This window comes from Cyrtonyx montezumae, unplaced genomic scaffold (genome assembly GCF_038088225.1).
Source record: "Cyrtonyx montezumae isolate F1298 unplaced genomic scaffold, pur_monq_1.0 scaffold_45, whole genome shotgun sequence".
Lineage (NCBI taxonomy): Eukaryota > Metazoa > Chordata > Aves > Galliformes > Odontophoridae > Cyrtonyx > Cyrtonyx montezumae.
In genome coordinates, this window is record NW_027072051.1 from 614,394 (window position 1) to 632,270 (window position 17,877).

A 17,877-nucleotide genomic window follows, 5' to 3' on the forward strand; every position below is an offset into this window, starting at 1 on the left:
AGCATTTCAGTTCACCACGCTGCTCATCAGCCACTGCAGCACGTGTTACTGTCTCACACAGACCACACCTCAGAGGTTTTATTAGAAATAATTCCGGAGTGCTGCAGCAGCACGCAATAATCCAGCTGGGTGTGCTTTGGCCATACTGGTGGTACTCAGCGTTACCTTTCCTTGTTCCCCTACAAATCCCTCCCACCACCTCTGCTGCCCCATCCCTCCCTCCCTGCTCCCGACACGTGGCTCTGCTCTGTGTCCCTTCACCCCATCCTGTTCTGACACTGACGCACTCGAGAACAGCGAGCACCGTTCCCGAAGGCAACGGAAACAGAACGTGGGAAATGCTCCGTGGGCACATGGGGCAGCTTCCAAGGTGCACCCAGTGACAGCATCCCATGTGGAAACCCTACCTTCTTATAGTCCCTGCTGCTCTCCTCTTCTGCCCTGCTGCTGAGGGCGGCTAGGCGGTTCTCCCTGCGGCTGTAGGCACTGGAGCGGCTGGAGGCACGGTCACTGTACGAGGAGTCCCCGGTGCTGGGGGCTGTAGCTGCTTCCAACCTAGAAGGCAAAGGTGCAGCTGCCAGCTGGGGAATGCCAGCGTGGCACAAAGGCAGGCAGGAACCGGGAACAACTGGGAACAGCCCAGCAGTTAGCAGCCCAAACCCCAGCGGGGCAGTGACTTCCCACGTGCTGTTGGGATTCCCATTCTCATGGTGGGAATGGGATCCATTTCTAATGGGATGTGGAAGGTTTTACATCTGCAGACAGTGGGTAAGTGATCTGGGGAGCGCCCACCAAACACAGCCAGGGGCAGCTCATGCCATTGATGTGAAGGACGGGGAACCCCTGGAGCCATGCAAAAATGTGACAGAAAAATATCTTAAATTGAAAAAAAACCCTCCAAGAAACAATATTCTTACCTGGAAAGTCGTTCATGCTGAAGGGAGGAGGGAAAAAAAGAGAAAGAAAAAAGGAATTAGTAACCAGGAGAATGAGCAGTGCAGCTCCAGCACTGCAGAGCTCCCACTGCCCCGCACCCAAACTGCAATCCCCACTGCTGCTGGGCCTCAACTGCTTCTGCTTCTCCAAAGCATTTCAGATTTCATTTCCTTCACTAACCTAGAAGTACTGAACCTTGGGTTTCAAATCCTGATGTCCAGAACTGAAGCCCATTCCTTGGCTCCAACCTCTTCTATTGTTTCCCTTTCAAAGGGAACCGCCGTGCTGGCTTTGATCGCTGCCCCATACACGATGTGTGCGAGTGATCAGTGGCCCACGACGCACGCAGCTCTGCACACTGAAGGTCTGAAAGCCACAGAACACCTTTTCTCCGTGGCCAAATACCCACGAGGAAGGAGAGCCTGCCCAGAGCGAGGGGAGCACAGCAGGAGCTGCAGGAGCAGGGGTGGGCTCCTCCGTCCCCTCCTGCATCCTCATCACAGCAGAGCAATTCCCAGCTCTGCTCCTGAGCCACAAGGGACCTGGGCCAGCGGGGATTACGGGAGTTTTGCTTGGAGCTGCGAGGTCCTACACACCAGCTGTGGTAAACCACGGATTGAAGGAGCTTTCTGGACAGGACAGCTTTCTCCTACAAAGGCCAAAGTCAAACAGAACTGCACAGGTGAACAGTGGGACGTGCTGCCCTCATCCCCCGATCCCACAGGCCAAGCTCAAGGCTGCAGCTGAGCCACGGCAGCAGGTCCAGCCCCACACTGCAGCCCCAGCATCCCGAGCTGGAAGGGACCCACAGGGAACTGCATCCCTCCTGCATCCTCATGCCAGGAGAGCAGAGGATGAACAAAACACTGCAGCCCCTCTGTAATGGGAGTCTCAAACCAGCTCCCATCAGCGGATCACTCCTCTGCTCGTTATTACCTTCAGGGAAGGAGGGGATATTTCTTTTATTTCAAGTCAGTTTCTGGCTCAGCCCCTTCTTGAGGTGTGCACAAAGGCCGTGCTGGTACCCCAAGGACAGCTTTTAAAACCCCAACAGAAGAGAGGAGCCACCTCGAGCAGCAAGCAGCTTCCAGCCTGCCCAGCTCTGCCCTGCACACGGCCACAGCCGTCCTCTGTCACCACCTCCCTGCTCCCTTCCCCTCCTGCTCAAACCAAATGCCATTTAAACATCGCAGCATCGCCTGCCATGGAACACGGGGCTGTGCCATGAGCCCTCCCCAGCTAAACAGGGTCAGGGTGGGGGGAGGAGGGCCCTGGGGAGCAGCATGGCTGCCCTGGTTCTGAAAACAGCGTGCAGCCCTGCCAGGACCTGCAGCCCCGGGATGTGAGCGCCGATGGCTTTTAAAGGAAAACTTCACCGCTCAGAGCAGCGCTGCAGGGAGAGCTGCCAGGACCCTGGGCAGCCTCAGCACTCACAGCTCTCGCAGCACGAGGATGGGAGTGGGGTTTGCACGCAGACACAGCCACGCAACTGAGGACACATCTTTCCTCCTGGCTGCGGGATGGCAGCACAGAGCTGGGCTGGCAGAGGGGGCTGGCTATTGCTGCTGGTGGGGGTAGAGGGGGCTGAGCCCCACAGGGCTGCAGCACACAGGGGGTGGGAGCAAAAAGCATCGCAGAATCACACCATGGTTTGAGTTGGAAGGGACCTTGGAGATCATCTAGTCCCAACCCCTGCAGGCCGGGCTGTTCCGAGCTGATGCTGCACGGGGCAGGAATACCACAGGGTTTGGGTTTTGGGTGGAGGAAAGCAGGAGTTTTCCCTTCAAAACACAGAAACCCTTACAGCTGTGTGAAGTTCAGTGAGGTGTCACTGAACCCCATTCCTCATTAGGTTCAGCCAAAACGAAGCCCTGAAATGCAGCGCCGAGAGGGGCTCAGCCCTTTCCTGCCCACGGCCCCATTGCTTCCAGTTGCATTCTTCTGCTGCTCGGACCTGACCCAGCACAGGCAGAAAAAGTCCACTATTTACATTTCTCCCCCCAAAAAAGAAAGAAAGATACTTTGGGAACATTTTATGCTTCTTTATCTCCCACCGGCCAACCTCGGGCAAGTCCGCACTATTCTAAGACAGTTCTCCAGGAACTTATTTTGGTGTTTTGTTTCAGGGATCTCATCAACCACCACTTGACAGCATCCTAGGGCACAGCCCCAGCCCTGACCCCCCCCAACCCACAGAAGAAGCTCCACGAACCCCTCCAACGTGACTCAGCCGTCCTGCTGCCGAGCCCAGTTTCAGAAAGCAAACAGAGCGAAGCCAGCTGCTCGTGGGGAAGCTCCTCCTGTGATTTGCACTCAGAGGAGCTGCAGGGAGCTGTGCGCTCCCGCTCAGTGCAGCTGTGCACTGAGATCCCCATGCAGCTGGATGCCAAGAGCTGCAGGAGGAGCAGGGATGGGTTTGGTGTGCATCCTCGGGGTGAGGAACAGCAAGCACCGGGCACAAGCAGCGCTCGGAGAGCTGGGTTTTCCAAAGGGTGCGGGATAATTACAGGGTCTGTTTTGAACTCTGCTTCTTTGAGGTCATTGCCTCCCTGGGAAAGCTGCTGCACTGAGCAGTGCTGTGCTCAGCTCCCTGCCAGCTGTGATGGATGCTGCTGCCTTCCACCCGGGCTGCACTGAGCTCCCAAACCCCATTGCTGTGATTGATAACAGCAGCCAAACCACCTCCACCTAACCCCGACTCCCCAAAGCCTCACACAAAGCACGTTTTCACAAGCTATACATCAGCAAACTTTGCTTAACAGAAACTGCTGTTACCGAAGCATAACATTAAAGTTCCCCCGAGCTGCAGCAGTGGCTTTGGTGGCTGTGTGTGACACCTCACACTGCTTCCATCAGGGACAGCTCGCAGCTGAGGGGGGCTGGCAGCAGTACCCCCTCTGTGCCTCAGTTCCCCACTGCCCCACAGCCCCCGGCTCAGCCCCAGCTGCACTTCACTCCCACTGGCTGTGGGGGATGGGGCGCACGGAGCTGGGCTGGAGTTTGATTTCAGAGAGGCCACAACTCAGAAACCTGGGTTTGCTGCTCTTTTTTTTTTTTCCTCCTTCCTTCTTTTCGAAGGGATCAAGTTTTATTGGTGAAAACCTTCATTCTGCAAAGCGCCGTGGTCTTAGACAGGCATGAAAGCTGAAGGGCCAAGCGACTCGAGCCGAGGAGCCCGCTGCTCCCCAGCCCTGCACACACCGCTGGGGCACTCCCAGGTGTCATCGTTGGGGGCTTAAATGTCCATTCGGAGCCTGAATTGCAGCTGCTAAACCAACCTGTGAACTCGGCACGAAGCACACATAGCATTCCTGTGACAACTGCATGGAAAAGCCATTAGGGCTGCTCAGGCACTGCCTGCCTGCAGCACACGGAGCATCCCGAGCTGTCAGAGTTAAGGCTGTCTCTCTCTGCTCATATGTTTCTGTCTGAAATAGCTCCAGGGCGGCTGCCAGGCAGCGATCTGAGCCCAGAGCTGCTTGAGGACGTCTGCTCCAAGGCGTGCTTCTTCAGGAGTGACCTCAGCCATTGGGGGTTAGTAAAGAGAAGTGACGAGGCCTTGTAAAACACAAACCCAACCCGAGAAGCAGACCAAGCTAACCCAAGGGCAGCATGCCGCATCTGCCAGCGGGGCAGCCCCAGGGACCGGGCAGCACAGATGTGTCCAGAGCAGCTCAGGCACAGCTGTGGTGCCCTGGGGTGATGGGCAGACTGAGCACCAGCCGTGTTTGCTATGGGTTTGTGTTACAAAAAGCAAAGCTGTAATGGGCTCCTGCCACTGCAGTAAACACTGGCTTGCAATTCAGAGGTTGGAGTGGTTTTCTGCCTCTGGTTTTTATCCACTCTCCCCTTCCACCCATTCCCATCCTGCAGTACTTCCCTGTCCCCGCTGTGCCCTAGGCTGACTCCAGATCAGATCTCCTCCTCCTCGTCCCTTCTGCACACTGGGCTCCCCCTGCTGTGTCAGGCGATCCCACAACAGCAGAGTGGTCCCAGGACCCCCGTGGGGCAGCGGGGAAGGGCAGGAGCTGTGCGTGAGGTTGCGGTGATGCACATACCCAGAGCAGCCAGATCCCGACGGGATTTCACCCTTCCAGGCTCAGCACCCTGCAAGAGCCATCCCACTGCAGGAGGCTTTCACAATCCCACCCCAGCAGCAGGAAATGAGTTACTTTGGTAATGTGCACAGGCAGTGGGGTCTCTTCTGCCTGGAAAGTGCTGTGGGGTTGGGGCACGGGCTCACGGAGCAGCCCGTGGTGTTTGGACACTGAAGAACTGCTGCTCTCCCTGCACGGCTTGGGCTTGGATCAACATCTCGGTCCCTGGGAAAGAAGGAGAGCTGAGGTTTACCCACAGGGACACAATTGGGTGTAACAGCCACTCGGGGTCACTGCACCCACGGGAGGGATACAAGGGCAGCCAGAGCTCATCACAGCCGGGGTGGGTGCCCCGAGGGGGACCGCTGTGCTTCCAGATATGGGCATTTACAGAGAAACCAAACCAAACCAAACCAGAGCCCAGAAGGATTTCCTACTGATATCCATCTAAGGAACGCGATGAGGAGCAAGCAGTGATTGGAGCAGCAGTAAACAAAGCAGGCAGGGGAAGGACGCAGCCGAGGGTTACGTGCCTCCAAGTTCAGGTTTCAGTACCCCACACTTCTGCTGGCTCACGGGAGAGGACATCGGTTACTGCACACACAGGCAGCAGCACTCTATGGGGCAAGAAGTGGGGCCCTGCAGCTCCCCGGGCAGCAGGAGGTGCTGACCCTGCAGGTTTCCACGCCTGCCCCTCACTGCCCTGCCCCGCTGGGATCCATCGGAACCGGATGGAAATGGGAAAGGCTCTGAGATATCACATTCCCACCTGTTTTATTACGGCTGCCAATACTGTGGGCACGGGAGGGCAAAAAACACCACGGCACAAACCCATAGGAAAGTACACTTAATTACTGCTTTTGCTCATGGCAGAATTGCATTATCTCGGAGGAGTCTTCTCTAGAAGCAAACCCTGCTGCTGGCACAGCCCTGACATGAGCCACACTGCTGCACCCAGGGCACAGCCCTCCCCAGCACCGCTCCATCCTGCACCAGCACGATCCCCCTGCTCACGTGCCTGCTTTGCAACTCACACCACCACGGGGCCCCGACCGACACAGCACAGCACGAGGAGCAGCCACAGTGCTGAGGAGTGCAGGAAGGGCTCAGTTCTGCAGCGAAACAGAAACCTTTTCCAGGTGTGTGCAGTAAGGACACGCGGAGGGCTCCCCACCTCCTCGCCCGTACCCACAGTACTGCTGCGGACGGCAGTGCTCCCACTCCCAGAACCGCAGTGCAGAGCAGCACAGCGGCTGCCAGCCCACCCCACCACGGTGCAGGTGGGGCTCTTGATTTTTCTGCTGCTGGAATTACTAAGCCAGACCACAGCTCCCAGCGGGACGCCGGCAGCATCGCCGCGCCGGTGGAAGCACGCAGCTCAACGAGCTGCTCAGGTTCTGCCTCATTTTCATCGCAGACATCGCCCACGGAGCACGATGTTTGTGCTGCTGTGAGCAGGGCAGGGGGAGCACCATCCCAGCAGCTCCAGGAACTCGCACAGCCTTTCCAACCTGTGGCTACAGAGTCACCTTCCCGAGTTTCACTGACACCACAGCTCCTTCCGAAGCAAAGCACGGCGATCCGAGGGCACACCACCAACCTGAACACACAAAGGAAAAGCTGCTTACTCTGAGTGTCTTTGCGGTGGGGGAAGGAGAGGACGGGGGTGAGTCGGACTGGGACTTCCTGCTCCGCGTGTACTCCTTGCTCCTGGAGAACAGCGACGACATGGCCCCGCAGGCTGCGCTGCCGGGAGGCAGTAACGCCGCGCTCTCCCGTCGCTGGGCAGGTCCTTCTTCCAAGGTCAGAACAAACTAATTAAACTATTCGCAGCTCTGGTAATTAAAGCCTGCTGGTTAAGGTGTGTAATTTTAGGCATTAAGCTGCTGCAGAGGGAGCTGAGGCTCGGAAAGGTTCCTCGGCTGAGCAGAAGAGGTGGTGTCCGCAGTGCCCACGCAGGGACATCTCCTGACCGGGACCAGGGGCTCTCCCACCCAAAGCTGCACGAGGAAACGTCCCCGGGCTCAACGGGAAGAGCTGGAGGAACGGCCGAGGGTCTCCAGACAAGATGCTTTTCCAAAGAGTAAAAAAAAAACCAAACCCAAACCACCACCCAAACCCTGCTGCACTCCGGCACGCTGCGCCGAGCTCTGCGCCGAGCTGCACGCTTTAAGAGAAACGCAAAAGCATAAATCAGGAACAAACACGGGGTTGGAAAGGGGCAGGCCAGCTGAAGTTGTGTTTTGTTCCGTCCTCCTCCTCCTCCTCCGGGCGCCGTTCCCCATGCGCACGCTGCTCCTTCCCACCCCGCGCTGCTGACATTCCAGATCCTTACTCTTGCAGCCAGGAATGCTGGAGGGCGGCCAGCAGCTGAGATTCACTTTCAGCTTGGGATTTGGGCTGCCACTTGTAGGGGAAAAAGGGGGAAAAAAGGAGAAGGTGTGGGGGGGGAAAAAGTCAAAACTTCCAAGCCTCCAAGGCCCGACAGGCTGAGAGCTGAGGGTCGTGCCGTGCAGGGCTGAGCTCCTGCCACCACCCTGAGCACGCATTTCACAGCTGTGACAAAGGGACATCTTGTAAAGGACATGGAGCAGCTCATACCATTCAAGGGAGGAACGCATTCATGCAGCACAACAGGATCTTGTTGTTTGCTCAGAAGCCCTTCTGACAGCGAGCTCGTGCAATGCACACTCACTGAAATGAGCTTTGGGGATCGAGGAGGAGGGGAGGGATGCATGGAGGGAAGGGAGAAGGGTGGGGAGAGCACACACCTCTCAGTGAACTTCAGGGAACTGTGCCGAGCTGAACGTCCTGCTCCCTGCCAGCAGGGCAGGATGGCTCGCAGTGCCAGCAGCGTTCAGCTGCAAGAAGCACAGGGAATGAGCCCTCCAACCCACTGCGGTGCACGGATTTAACAGCTTCCACACCCTAAGTACAATCCAGGAGGCAAAGGGCAGCTGTGAGGTGCAAAGTTCAATCTTTCCTCACTGGGAGGGCACTGGCTCAAGTACCTGTGCTGTACTGCTTATGGTTAGCAGTGCCAGTGACAGGGTGGCACACTGAGACTGATCCAGATCTGTTCACAGCCCCCAAAGCAGCCCCTGGCCCAGCAGGGTGCTGCAGTGCACCCACCTGCAGCCCCACAGGATGCTTTATCATGGAGCAGAGCACAGCAAGAGCAAAAAAAAAATCCATGTGAAGTACTTCTAAAATATCACTACCCTCCCATACCTGCTAGCCTGAAACACTGCCCCTTATTTTGCACAGTGCTTGGCAGTTGTGCACTTGCACTGACATACAGGATTTGCACCTGGAACGCAGCCACGTGGCCGTATCCTGCCACGAGCAGAGCAGTACAGCACTGCTGTGTGACCACAGAGTGGGGAACGTGCCCGCTGGATTCCCCTTCTCTGGCAAAGTCACTTCGAGGTCAGGTTTCCACTCCATGCCTCACCACAAGGAAGGAGGAGATTCATTCTCCACTGACTGCAGGAAGGAAAAAAGCTCAGAGAGGTCTAAATCCGCCTGGAAATATTTCTGCATTCCCTTTTCAAGGTACGGAGATGGAGTGCAGACACACAAGAAGGCAGTGCCAGGCACTCTGCAGCTCAAGGAGACCGTGGCAGGACCTAGATCTCAGCAGCCCCCATCTGCTGCACTCATCACCCCAGCACCAAACGCTCCTCACAGCACAGAGCGGTGACAACGAGGCCATTTGGGCACTAAGGGCACATTTACAGAGCCTGCACACACGGGCTGGCCTGACAACACTCGTGGAGAAAGCCTCAGCCTTCACTGGCAGTCAGGCTCCCCACACCTCATGTTCCTGAAGCTCTGGGCAGCAGCAAAATCATCCCCACTGTAAGAAGAGCAGGTTGGAGAGCAGCTGATGGGGCTGAACACGCACAGGGCTACGGGGAAAATATCCACCCCACGTTCCTGAGGACTGCTGAGCTTCTCCCCGCCGTACTCCCGGATGGAGTCAGATGAAGTCCCTGCTGTCTGGAAACAGAACCATCAGTCCTGGTCTTGGGACCGGTGCTCTCCAACATCTCTGTTGATGACACACACAGTGCGTCTGCAGAAGACACCGAGCAGAACAATGCAGCTGATACAACAGAAGGAAGGAGCCATCATCCAAAAGGATCTGGGGAAGCATGGAAATGTGAACCAGGTGATTTCTGAGGTCCCTTCCAGCCCAAACCACTCCGTGATCCTCTGATTCCTTCACACCAGGCTCTGTTTCGGAGGTTTCAAAACATCCGTGGTTGAAACTGAGCGAACTCGTGGCGCAACCTCCATCACAATTACTGGGCTGACAAAGCCCAGCTTAGTCACCGAGGTGGAGCACGTCACAGCTCTGTGCTTCCCTCCAGCCCAGTCCTCAGGGACCCACTGCTGCACCCCAACACAGCCACATTTCTGCTGGGGAGGGGCGGGAGTGCTGAGTGCAGTGCTCACAGCTTGAGCCTGAAAGCTAAACAAAACCTGAGCTTTCCATTCCCCACTAATTAAAAGTTAATTAGTCACCCAGTGCAGATGCCTCAGAGATTGACAAAGCGCACCTTGGTGGACAATAACTCATTTTGAAGAGGAGGGGTAGCACGAGGAATAGCATCCTTGTTAGGCAGGAGAAAGACAGCAAACGAGATGCAATATGGCAGAACACACCCGCTTCCATCACTCCTTCAGCAGAGGTGCCTCATTTACAGAGCCCTTCCTGCTGCCTCGTACAGCTGCCTTTCAAGCTTTCCCCTGTGTAAATATGAAACCAGATCTTCCCTTGCAGCTCTCTCGTCCTCACATCCCAATGTTTGTAATATTCAAGGTCATGGTTTAGATGCGACTGCTTCTGTCTGTTACTATATTCCTCAGTATGCAGCACCAGCCCGTCCTGCACCATAGACGTGGTGCTGCTCGTTTTGTCTGAGGATATTCGTACCAAAGAGCTGAGAAACACAGCATCGACCCCTCCTCCAGAACCCCAAACCACCTCTCCTGAGTGCAGCCCCCACCCCTGCTCACTAACCCCCCCCCCACAGTGCTGCCCATGCAGTCCCTTCACACTCAGCTCTATCTACATTTGATATTATCTGAAATCTCCCCCCATGTGTGGGTGCTGCAGTACGAGTGCCTTCTGACTCAGGGCTATGGTGGACGTGACCACTTTCCAGGCACCCTTCTTTTGAGATTGCTGTCCTCTCCCTTCCTTCCCTGTGTTTCTACCAAACAGAGCCTGTTTTGGTACCTGGGGGGGAAGACCTGTACGCAAGGTGACGTATCAGAAAGGGGATTAAAGTCCTCAGCCAAATAATTGAGGGGAAAAATTCAAACACCTCCTTTACCTGCACTGAAAGACTTCACCTATACAGTGCTACGCTGTAGATTTAAGCAGCACAAACCCTTCACAACATGCAGCAGAGGTGGGAAACAAAGGCAGGATCTGCAGGCAGAGCTGTGGAGCTCTGCAGGAACACAGAGGAAGGCAGAAACCCTCTTGGGAGAGCAGAACTAATATTAAACACCTGAAGGATGAGGGAGAGCGGTCGGTATTTCTGGAACACATCACCCCAAACCCATCTCCTGAAAGTCCTAGCTGTCATTTTCCACTTCAGGTTTACCACGCTCTCCTGTATGCTGCTGAATTACTTCTCACTCAGCTGACTTTGCTTTCATTTGGAGCCAAACCTCCCTATCTCCCCCAGGCAGAGACGAACTGAAGAGTGCGTTTGTTTCCCCAGATGAGAGCATTTGCAGGGCTCAGCTGAGCCAAAGGGACCACTGGGGCCACACAGCATCTCCGGGCAGGGCCTCCTTGACTACATTCCTGCCACCAGCACGCATCCTGCACGCTGCTGAGCTGGTACGGAGGCTCCAGCGTCACCCTGTCCTGGACCAGCACTTCTGAGCACAAGCTCAAGTCATTGTGCAACAAAGCCCAGGAGCTGCTGGGACCCCCTGCACTTCTCCTCTTTGCTCCTCAGTCGGCAGTCTCCCAAACTTCACTTCTGGATAATGCAGCTGCAGGAGGAGAGTGCACGGCACGTTTGGTGCTGTTCCTGCGCAGGAAATGCTGAAATCCAGGTTTCATATTCTCTGTAATACCTCATCCATTCTGAAGCTGCATTTATTCTTGTGACAGCTCTCTGGAGAAGCGGAGTGAACTGCACTGTCCTGGCACTGTATGCCACAGGGTCCAAAGCAGTCAGTAAAAAAACAACACAACCAAACCTGGCAATGCTGCCCACAGCACGGGGTGGGAAGCTGATGATCCCGGAGGGCCCCTCCAAGCCAAGCTGTTCTATGAATCTATGAAAACAAACAAAAACCCAACCCCAAAAACCAGAAAGACTCCAACCATCACACGCCAGTTCCTGGGCAGCGGTCTGCACCCCCTCTACATGGGATCTCGTGGTCAGAAAGTCTCAGGTACTCATGAGATGTGGGGAATGGAGTCAATCTGCACAGACAAGGCTGAATCCTGCTGGCTCTGCTGCCCTCACTCCTCGATTCTCCGTACCCCATGCCTTGGGTGCACTGAGATTCTGCTGGGAGAGAAGCTGTTTGCTGCAGTGCTTCACGAGCTGGCCTGATTAGCAGTGCTGTTAACTAGCCTGGAAGATGCAATGAAAAGCCTGTCCTAGAGGTTGCAATCTAAGCCCCATTTCTTGCACGGCCAACTCTCCATCCCCTGTGAGCTGCAATCCAGCCTGCAGACACTGCAAATCCAGAGCAGTGCTGTTATTTGGGACAACACAGGGTCAGAGCTGCAGCAGCTGTATCCACAGTAACACCCAACCTGCTATTACTTGGGATGACGAACAGTTGATTGAAAAATACATGCTATAGAAAAAAAAAAACAATTTAAAACACAGTAAATAAATCACTGTTTAACAGGTTCAGTTCTAGCTTCACAGGGTTTATTCAGGACTGAAAAAGGCAGCACCAGCTCTGTTCGGCAGCAGAAGGCTGAAGGGCTGGAGCAAAGAAACTATTGGTCAGGCAATAAGCTCTGTTGTAAACGTGATGTAAAGGCACTGCAGCACTTTGCCATAAATGGAATACAAACTGTGGAAGTGAGCAGGCTCTCATCTGCAGTGCACTGAGCAGGATTCCCAGGAGCAGACCTGGCATTATGTCTCGTGGATACGGAGCAGGATGAGAGGATTTTCCTCCCCTCCCAACACTGCTGCCACTCTATAATTGCACGTACAGCATCATATGTGACTCCACTTCTTATTCCTATCACTAAATTTGCCATAAAAATGCTGGAAGCTACACCCATGAGGCTCACCTGGATTAGCATTAAGCTGCAGCAGGAGGTAATTTTAGTGTGGGCTGAGAATAGCACATTTTCTATTTAAAACTTCGGAACCTTCTCTCTTTCTGACCAATAGGGAAAATAAAAAGCAGCACCACTGCGAGCACGGGAACCTCAATTTAGCACCTACATCAAACCGTGCACGTAGGGACGAGCACTCAGGCAGTTCTGTGGATCAGAACTGAGATGGAGGGAGAACGAACTGCAGCCCAACAGCACGAGAAGGGGCACACAGGGACCGCGCGAGCTGAGAACTGAGCTTAAAGTCTGCAGAAAAGGAGAAAGGATTTCATTACTTCGACTTCATCATCTCCAGAAGGAGCGTTGGTGAGAGGTTACAGAGCTGGATGGCAATGGTGTCAATAATCACAACAACAAACAGATGGGATTCCCCTGTAAATGCATCAGGATGGATGGAGCTGGAGGCAGCCCCAGCACTCCCACTTTTATGCCACAACCCTACACCAGGGGAGGACTGCATGTACAGCTCCTGTGCTCCTCTGGAAGCTGACCTTGGCCCTTCCCAGTCAGGCTTCACTCCCAGCACCAGTGCCACGTTTTGCTCAGGAAAGCAGCATAAATGCTGCAGGGATGATCTCCACGTCCACCCCGAGGTCCATTTTAGGGCACTGCTGATGCCAAAATCAGGAGACTTTGTCCAATGAAGGACAAAGCAGTGTAAGAACGGAATATTTTCCAGTTCAAGTTGTTCAGCAGTCGCACTTGGCAGCTGGTTAGCGACCTCACCTGCTCTGCAGCACAGCTTCACCACCAAGCATGGCAGCAACCACACGGAGAGCTACAGAGGAGCAGCAGAAACTCACAGATACTCAGAGGCAGCGTCAGGGAAACAAAGAAAGCCAACAGGAATATAAGAACCAGATGTAAACACAGCCATTTCCAGCTACAAGACCTTCCAAACGATGACATGGAGAAATAAGAATCTCAGAGCACTCAGTTACATCAAATGGATCGTGCTCTTCACTGAGACTCACCCACCCACCCTGCCCCTCCTCGGCCACGGAGCCTTGGTGCTATGGAGCAGCACACTCTCCCAACACAGTGCTGCAGTGCCCCTGGCCAAACAAGCACACGGCTTCAACACATTGCTACCTAACTACGGATCAAGCTATTTCTGGCCTTCCTTCAACAGACTGTGGTGCAGAAGGTGATGTTCCCTCCCAAGGATGCAATCTAGGAGTAATGAGAAAGAAGTCTATTAAAAAACCAGCGCTCAGCATTAGCTGTGTGCTGGGTGCCTGCTGGAGGGAGTAAACGAAACACACTGAGGCGTGAAGGACCGAAGCTGGTGGCAAATCCCTGCCAGGAAGGAGATTCACAGCTTAAGGATTCTGCATCTTCACACAGCAAACAATGAGAGCTCCTGCCAAGCAGCATCACTTCCAGCAGTGACACCGTGCACCCCAGGCTCGAAGCAAACGGGGTCTTCCCAAATGGGACACCTCTTTCTGAAGAGAAGCATGCAGGAAGATAGAAAACTCAGAACAAAAAGTGACCTTGTGACATGGTGACAAACAGCATCGCCACACTTGAGTCACTGGAACACGCGATTTTTCCTACAGTGCTGCTTTCCAAAGGATATTTTACTGCCAGAGAATTTGACTTCAGTTTTCCAAACAAACACAGATCACTCTTCATTCCTTCCCAGCCATCTGGCATTACAGCTTCTGCTTTTCACTCCTGGACATATGTGGGAGCGCTGCACTGCACTGCAGGGATGCACAGACGTGGCTCTGCTCCCACTGCCACCCTATGCAGCACCATCACACTGCTCCCAGTTCCTTCTGGGAAGGAAGAGGAGGATCCCTGGAAAGCTGTGGGTTGGCTTCCATGCGAGCAAGGGAACACAGCCCTGGGATGAGCTGGGATAACTGGAAGTGCCAGCACAGAGCTCCCAGCAATGCCAGCAAAAGCCAAGGAATCTGGTGGGTACCCAATCCACTGCTAACCTCAGCTCCACGGCTTCAGGAGCAATCACTTACTGACAACTATGAAAGATCTGCCACCCTGAGCTACACTGGAATTGTGAGTAATTTACCAAAGAAGACGTTAAAGCATAAGGTTACCATAAATAGCCATGGCTCTGTGACCTTGTGAGTCCTTCCTGGAGGACTTGCTGCTCTGCTTCATCTTACTGGGACTCACAGACTGACCACCAGCTGGTTTTGTGTTACCCATCTCCACCACAGACACTGCTTCACATTACACCTTCCTAATTCAGCAACTTGGAGAATTACAGGAATTAACCTGAACGTATTTAGCTGTAACCCTGTAGTCTGCCTAGCAGACTCGGACTGCTTGGCCTTTAAGCACAAACAATATGTTTTCCCAGAGCTGTAAATAGGGACTGGACAGCCACGCTGATGATTTAAATGCTGTATCACCAGGGATAGCAGACAGCAAGTCTGAGGCTCTTCTCAAAACATGAAGGTTAAGAAGAACCAACAGAGGGGAAATCATCTGTGCAGATGTGAGAAAAAATGTTGTAGAAGTGTACAGAATGAATCTCAATGTCTACAGCGCCTTCCCCTCCCAGCTCCCAAGGAAGCCAGGGTACTCCAGATGCAATAAAAATGTTCTTCACCACATTTAAGCTCTATGCCAAAACACTAACTCATGCTCTTGCAGCAATTTTCTGCTATTTCAGATCCAACTTTACACTGCTAGCTGTACACACGCTCAGCATCTTGCTGCAGCACACACAACCTATCACAGCAGCTTGTTTATAAGCACAGCCAATCTCTCATAGTGTTCCTCTACACGTAATTAAGTCCTCTGTAATGTAACTGCAGCCACGCAAGTGATGCTCAGCTCCCCCCTGCGTTACCTGGGATGTGGGCCAGGCAGCTCTGCTCCCTCCTCACAGCATCTATGCCCAAAGTAAACATTCAAGAGCAAAAACACTGCACCCCCAACCCCCAGAGGGACCCCGGGCTGGCAGCAATAAGGCGTATGACGAACAACATCGTGCTGTCTAGGCTCAAAGATTTTCCCTTCTTGTCAGCTGGTGAGGAGCTCACCTGTTTCCTTCCCTTTACAAGTCACTTTCCCTTCTGTATCTCAGCAAAGCAGAGCAGCCCGAGAAGACATACCTTACCATATTAGGCAATCCGAGTCCTGAAAGAGGAGGACTCGGATCCTTTCTTAGCTTAAAAAGACAGTCCACAACATGTCAACAGCCTGCAGGGCTGAAACTGGGAAAGGAGGCAAGAGAGGGGAGGGACCCACGGTGGGAGCTGCTAAGGCAGCAGGGCTGTAACAGGCAGGGAACGACACTGACTGCACTGCTTTTGAACTTTGGGTTGTTTATCCTTTAAAAAAGATGGGTTTGATACACAGCGTGGTTAGAAAGGCTGAACTGGAAGTCCCTGTGGAAGATAAAACACCACTAAAAGCAAAAGTAGAGGAGAGAGAAACACAACATCCCCAAATGAGGGCTCCCGAGCCATGCTGAACAGCTCCAACCTCAGGACACATAAGCAACTCTTCAGTTCGTTGGTTTTCCCCCGGAATTCACACAGTCAAGCTTAGCGACGCAGCCCTTCCACGGGAGCTGCTGTTTCCACCACCCTCCCTCGTGCCTGCTGATCCCACGTTAATTACCTAATTAGCCAGCAAAGGTAACAGTTTCAAATCAGAGCGTGTTTAGGTGATGCTTTGCAGGATGGAAAATACTCGTGTTTCGTAAATCAAAGCTCAGGGAGCTGAGCATGGGGCTTATTTAGCTCACTTACTGCGACCGTAATCCATAATTGCATGCTGCAGTGTTATCCCTGCATCAAACCCAACGCCATAACGCGGCTGAGTTTTATGTTGTGCCACACACACCATCTCCTAAGGGAAGTTCATGAGAACAGATGTTTTCTCTGACACTTTTACAGCCTGGCACGCTGGGACTTTATCAACACAACACTCAGTGCATTCTGCTGTATTCAAAGCCTTCCCTTGAGAAGCTGCAAAGCACATGGGTGAGGTGCACCTGCACCACTGCTACAGAGAAGTGCCAGTAGATGGATGCTTTCAATCACTGCAAGTGTTTTTCTTGTTAAACAGTATGCCATTCGGAAACAGCTTCCTCCCACACTGGTCCCAGTCTCTCCTGCTCTGTGACAGCAGGATGACATCAGCTGCAAGTCAGAGACAGAAGGGCCAGGGACATGGAAACCCCCTCCAAAATCACAGCGGGTCAGCGATGCATTCCCATTCCAAGCACCCAGCACTGGTACACAGATCCCACTATGAGGTTACTCCCAGTGCTACCTCACAGCCCCCAGCTCAGTGAGCAGCACAGGCTTCCTGCTGCAGCCCGCCCTGCTGCTCTGCTCCTCCTGCACTCTCCCAACTTCTCACTTTGAGGAACAGAGCCCACGTGGAGGCCAGGCTCTTCTCTTTTCTCTGCTCTGAGCTCAGGTCTGCCCAATCCGAACAAAGGCACTTTCCTTTACAGATTCCTCCCAGTGGAATCATGCAAAAAAACCCTCCTAAAACTGCTTCCCCAGAGGCTTTTTCCAGCCAAAGCCTTTGTGCCCTTGAATATTTATTCCACAATAAAACTTTGTCTGCTCTTCCAACTTTCCACAATGTATTCAAGCAGTTTATATCACAGGGAGAGAGGCAGGGCTGGTAGCAAAACAAATGAAGGCTCCCTGACACATCCTATTACGGGGCTGCTCTGAGCTGCCTACCACTCAGCCAGAGTCTGGGCTGCTTTCCCACGCTGGGTTTGTAATTCTCAGCCAAAATAATTCATCCACTTCTGAGAATTGGAACAATGTGTATCTTCTCCTTTAGCAAAAACTGCACCTACCTTGCCTTTGCTGAACTCCACCGCTGCACAGTTTGGAGGAGGGAATCGAAGCAGGGCCTTGCTTGGCTCCCATCACAATCTGCCTACTTAGCAGCCAAGATGCAAACACTGGAGAAAAACCTCTGCTCACAGACTCAGGGATTTGAGGGTCTGCAATGGGACATCTTACTGCACTCATGTTCACAGCAATGATGGTTGCATCTGTCAGCCCACAATGGCGAGTTATTAATGAGCAGCAACTGTACGAGCTGCTTGGTGCTATGACTGTGTCCCATCCTGCTCGGTGACTCCTGCCAACCTGAGGGCATGCTGGCAGCACAGAAATCTCTTCGATTTGAATGTAAAACTAAAGAGTTACTGAAAATTTTCAGCAAGGAACAAGTTAACTTTCCAATACAACAATGCTTCCATCACTGTACTGAATTGCAAAGCACATGAGGAGGTTACTCTGAGCTCAGTGTTTTCTGCCAAGCTGACCTCCGTGCAACCTTCAGCTTACTGCTTTTCTAGGTTTGCACATCACACTTGGAGAGTTTGGAAACATACTCAGCTTTAACAGTGTTGGAGTAAGTCATGTTGTCAGGCTCAAATGTGTTTTAGACAAAGACAGACAGCAACAAAAGAAACCAAGTCAATTTGGGAGGACTCAAGGATCATTACGAAGAGAGGCCTTGCAGGATAATGGGACTACTGCA

General features: G+C 53.3%; 1 protein-coding gene across 8 annotated transcripts in view; it reads right to left on the minus strand.

Annotated features, from left to right (window-relative positions):
* Positions 1-17,877, minus strand: part of PPP1R12B (protein phosphatase 1 regulatory subunit 12B) — a 115,875-nt gene that overhangs the window by 51,652 nt on the left and 46,346 nt on the right. For 7 of the 8 annotated variants that reach the window (XR_010622878.1, XM_065747466.1, XM_065747463.1 and 4 more), the window contains 2 exons: positions 918-934; positions 408-555 (listed from right to left, as the gene is read on the minus strand). Coding sequence is in view for 7 of the 8 variants with exons in the window: in XM_065747466.1 (XP_065603538.1) it covers positions 408-555; positions 918-934 (165 nt within the window). In the remaining variant the exon portion in view is untranslated. Of the gene's footprint in view, positions 1-407; positions 556-917; positions 935-6,661; positions 7,133-17,877 lie in introns of those variants that run through there. The other variant, XM_065747468.1, reaches the window with a different exon arrangement.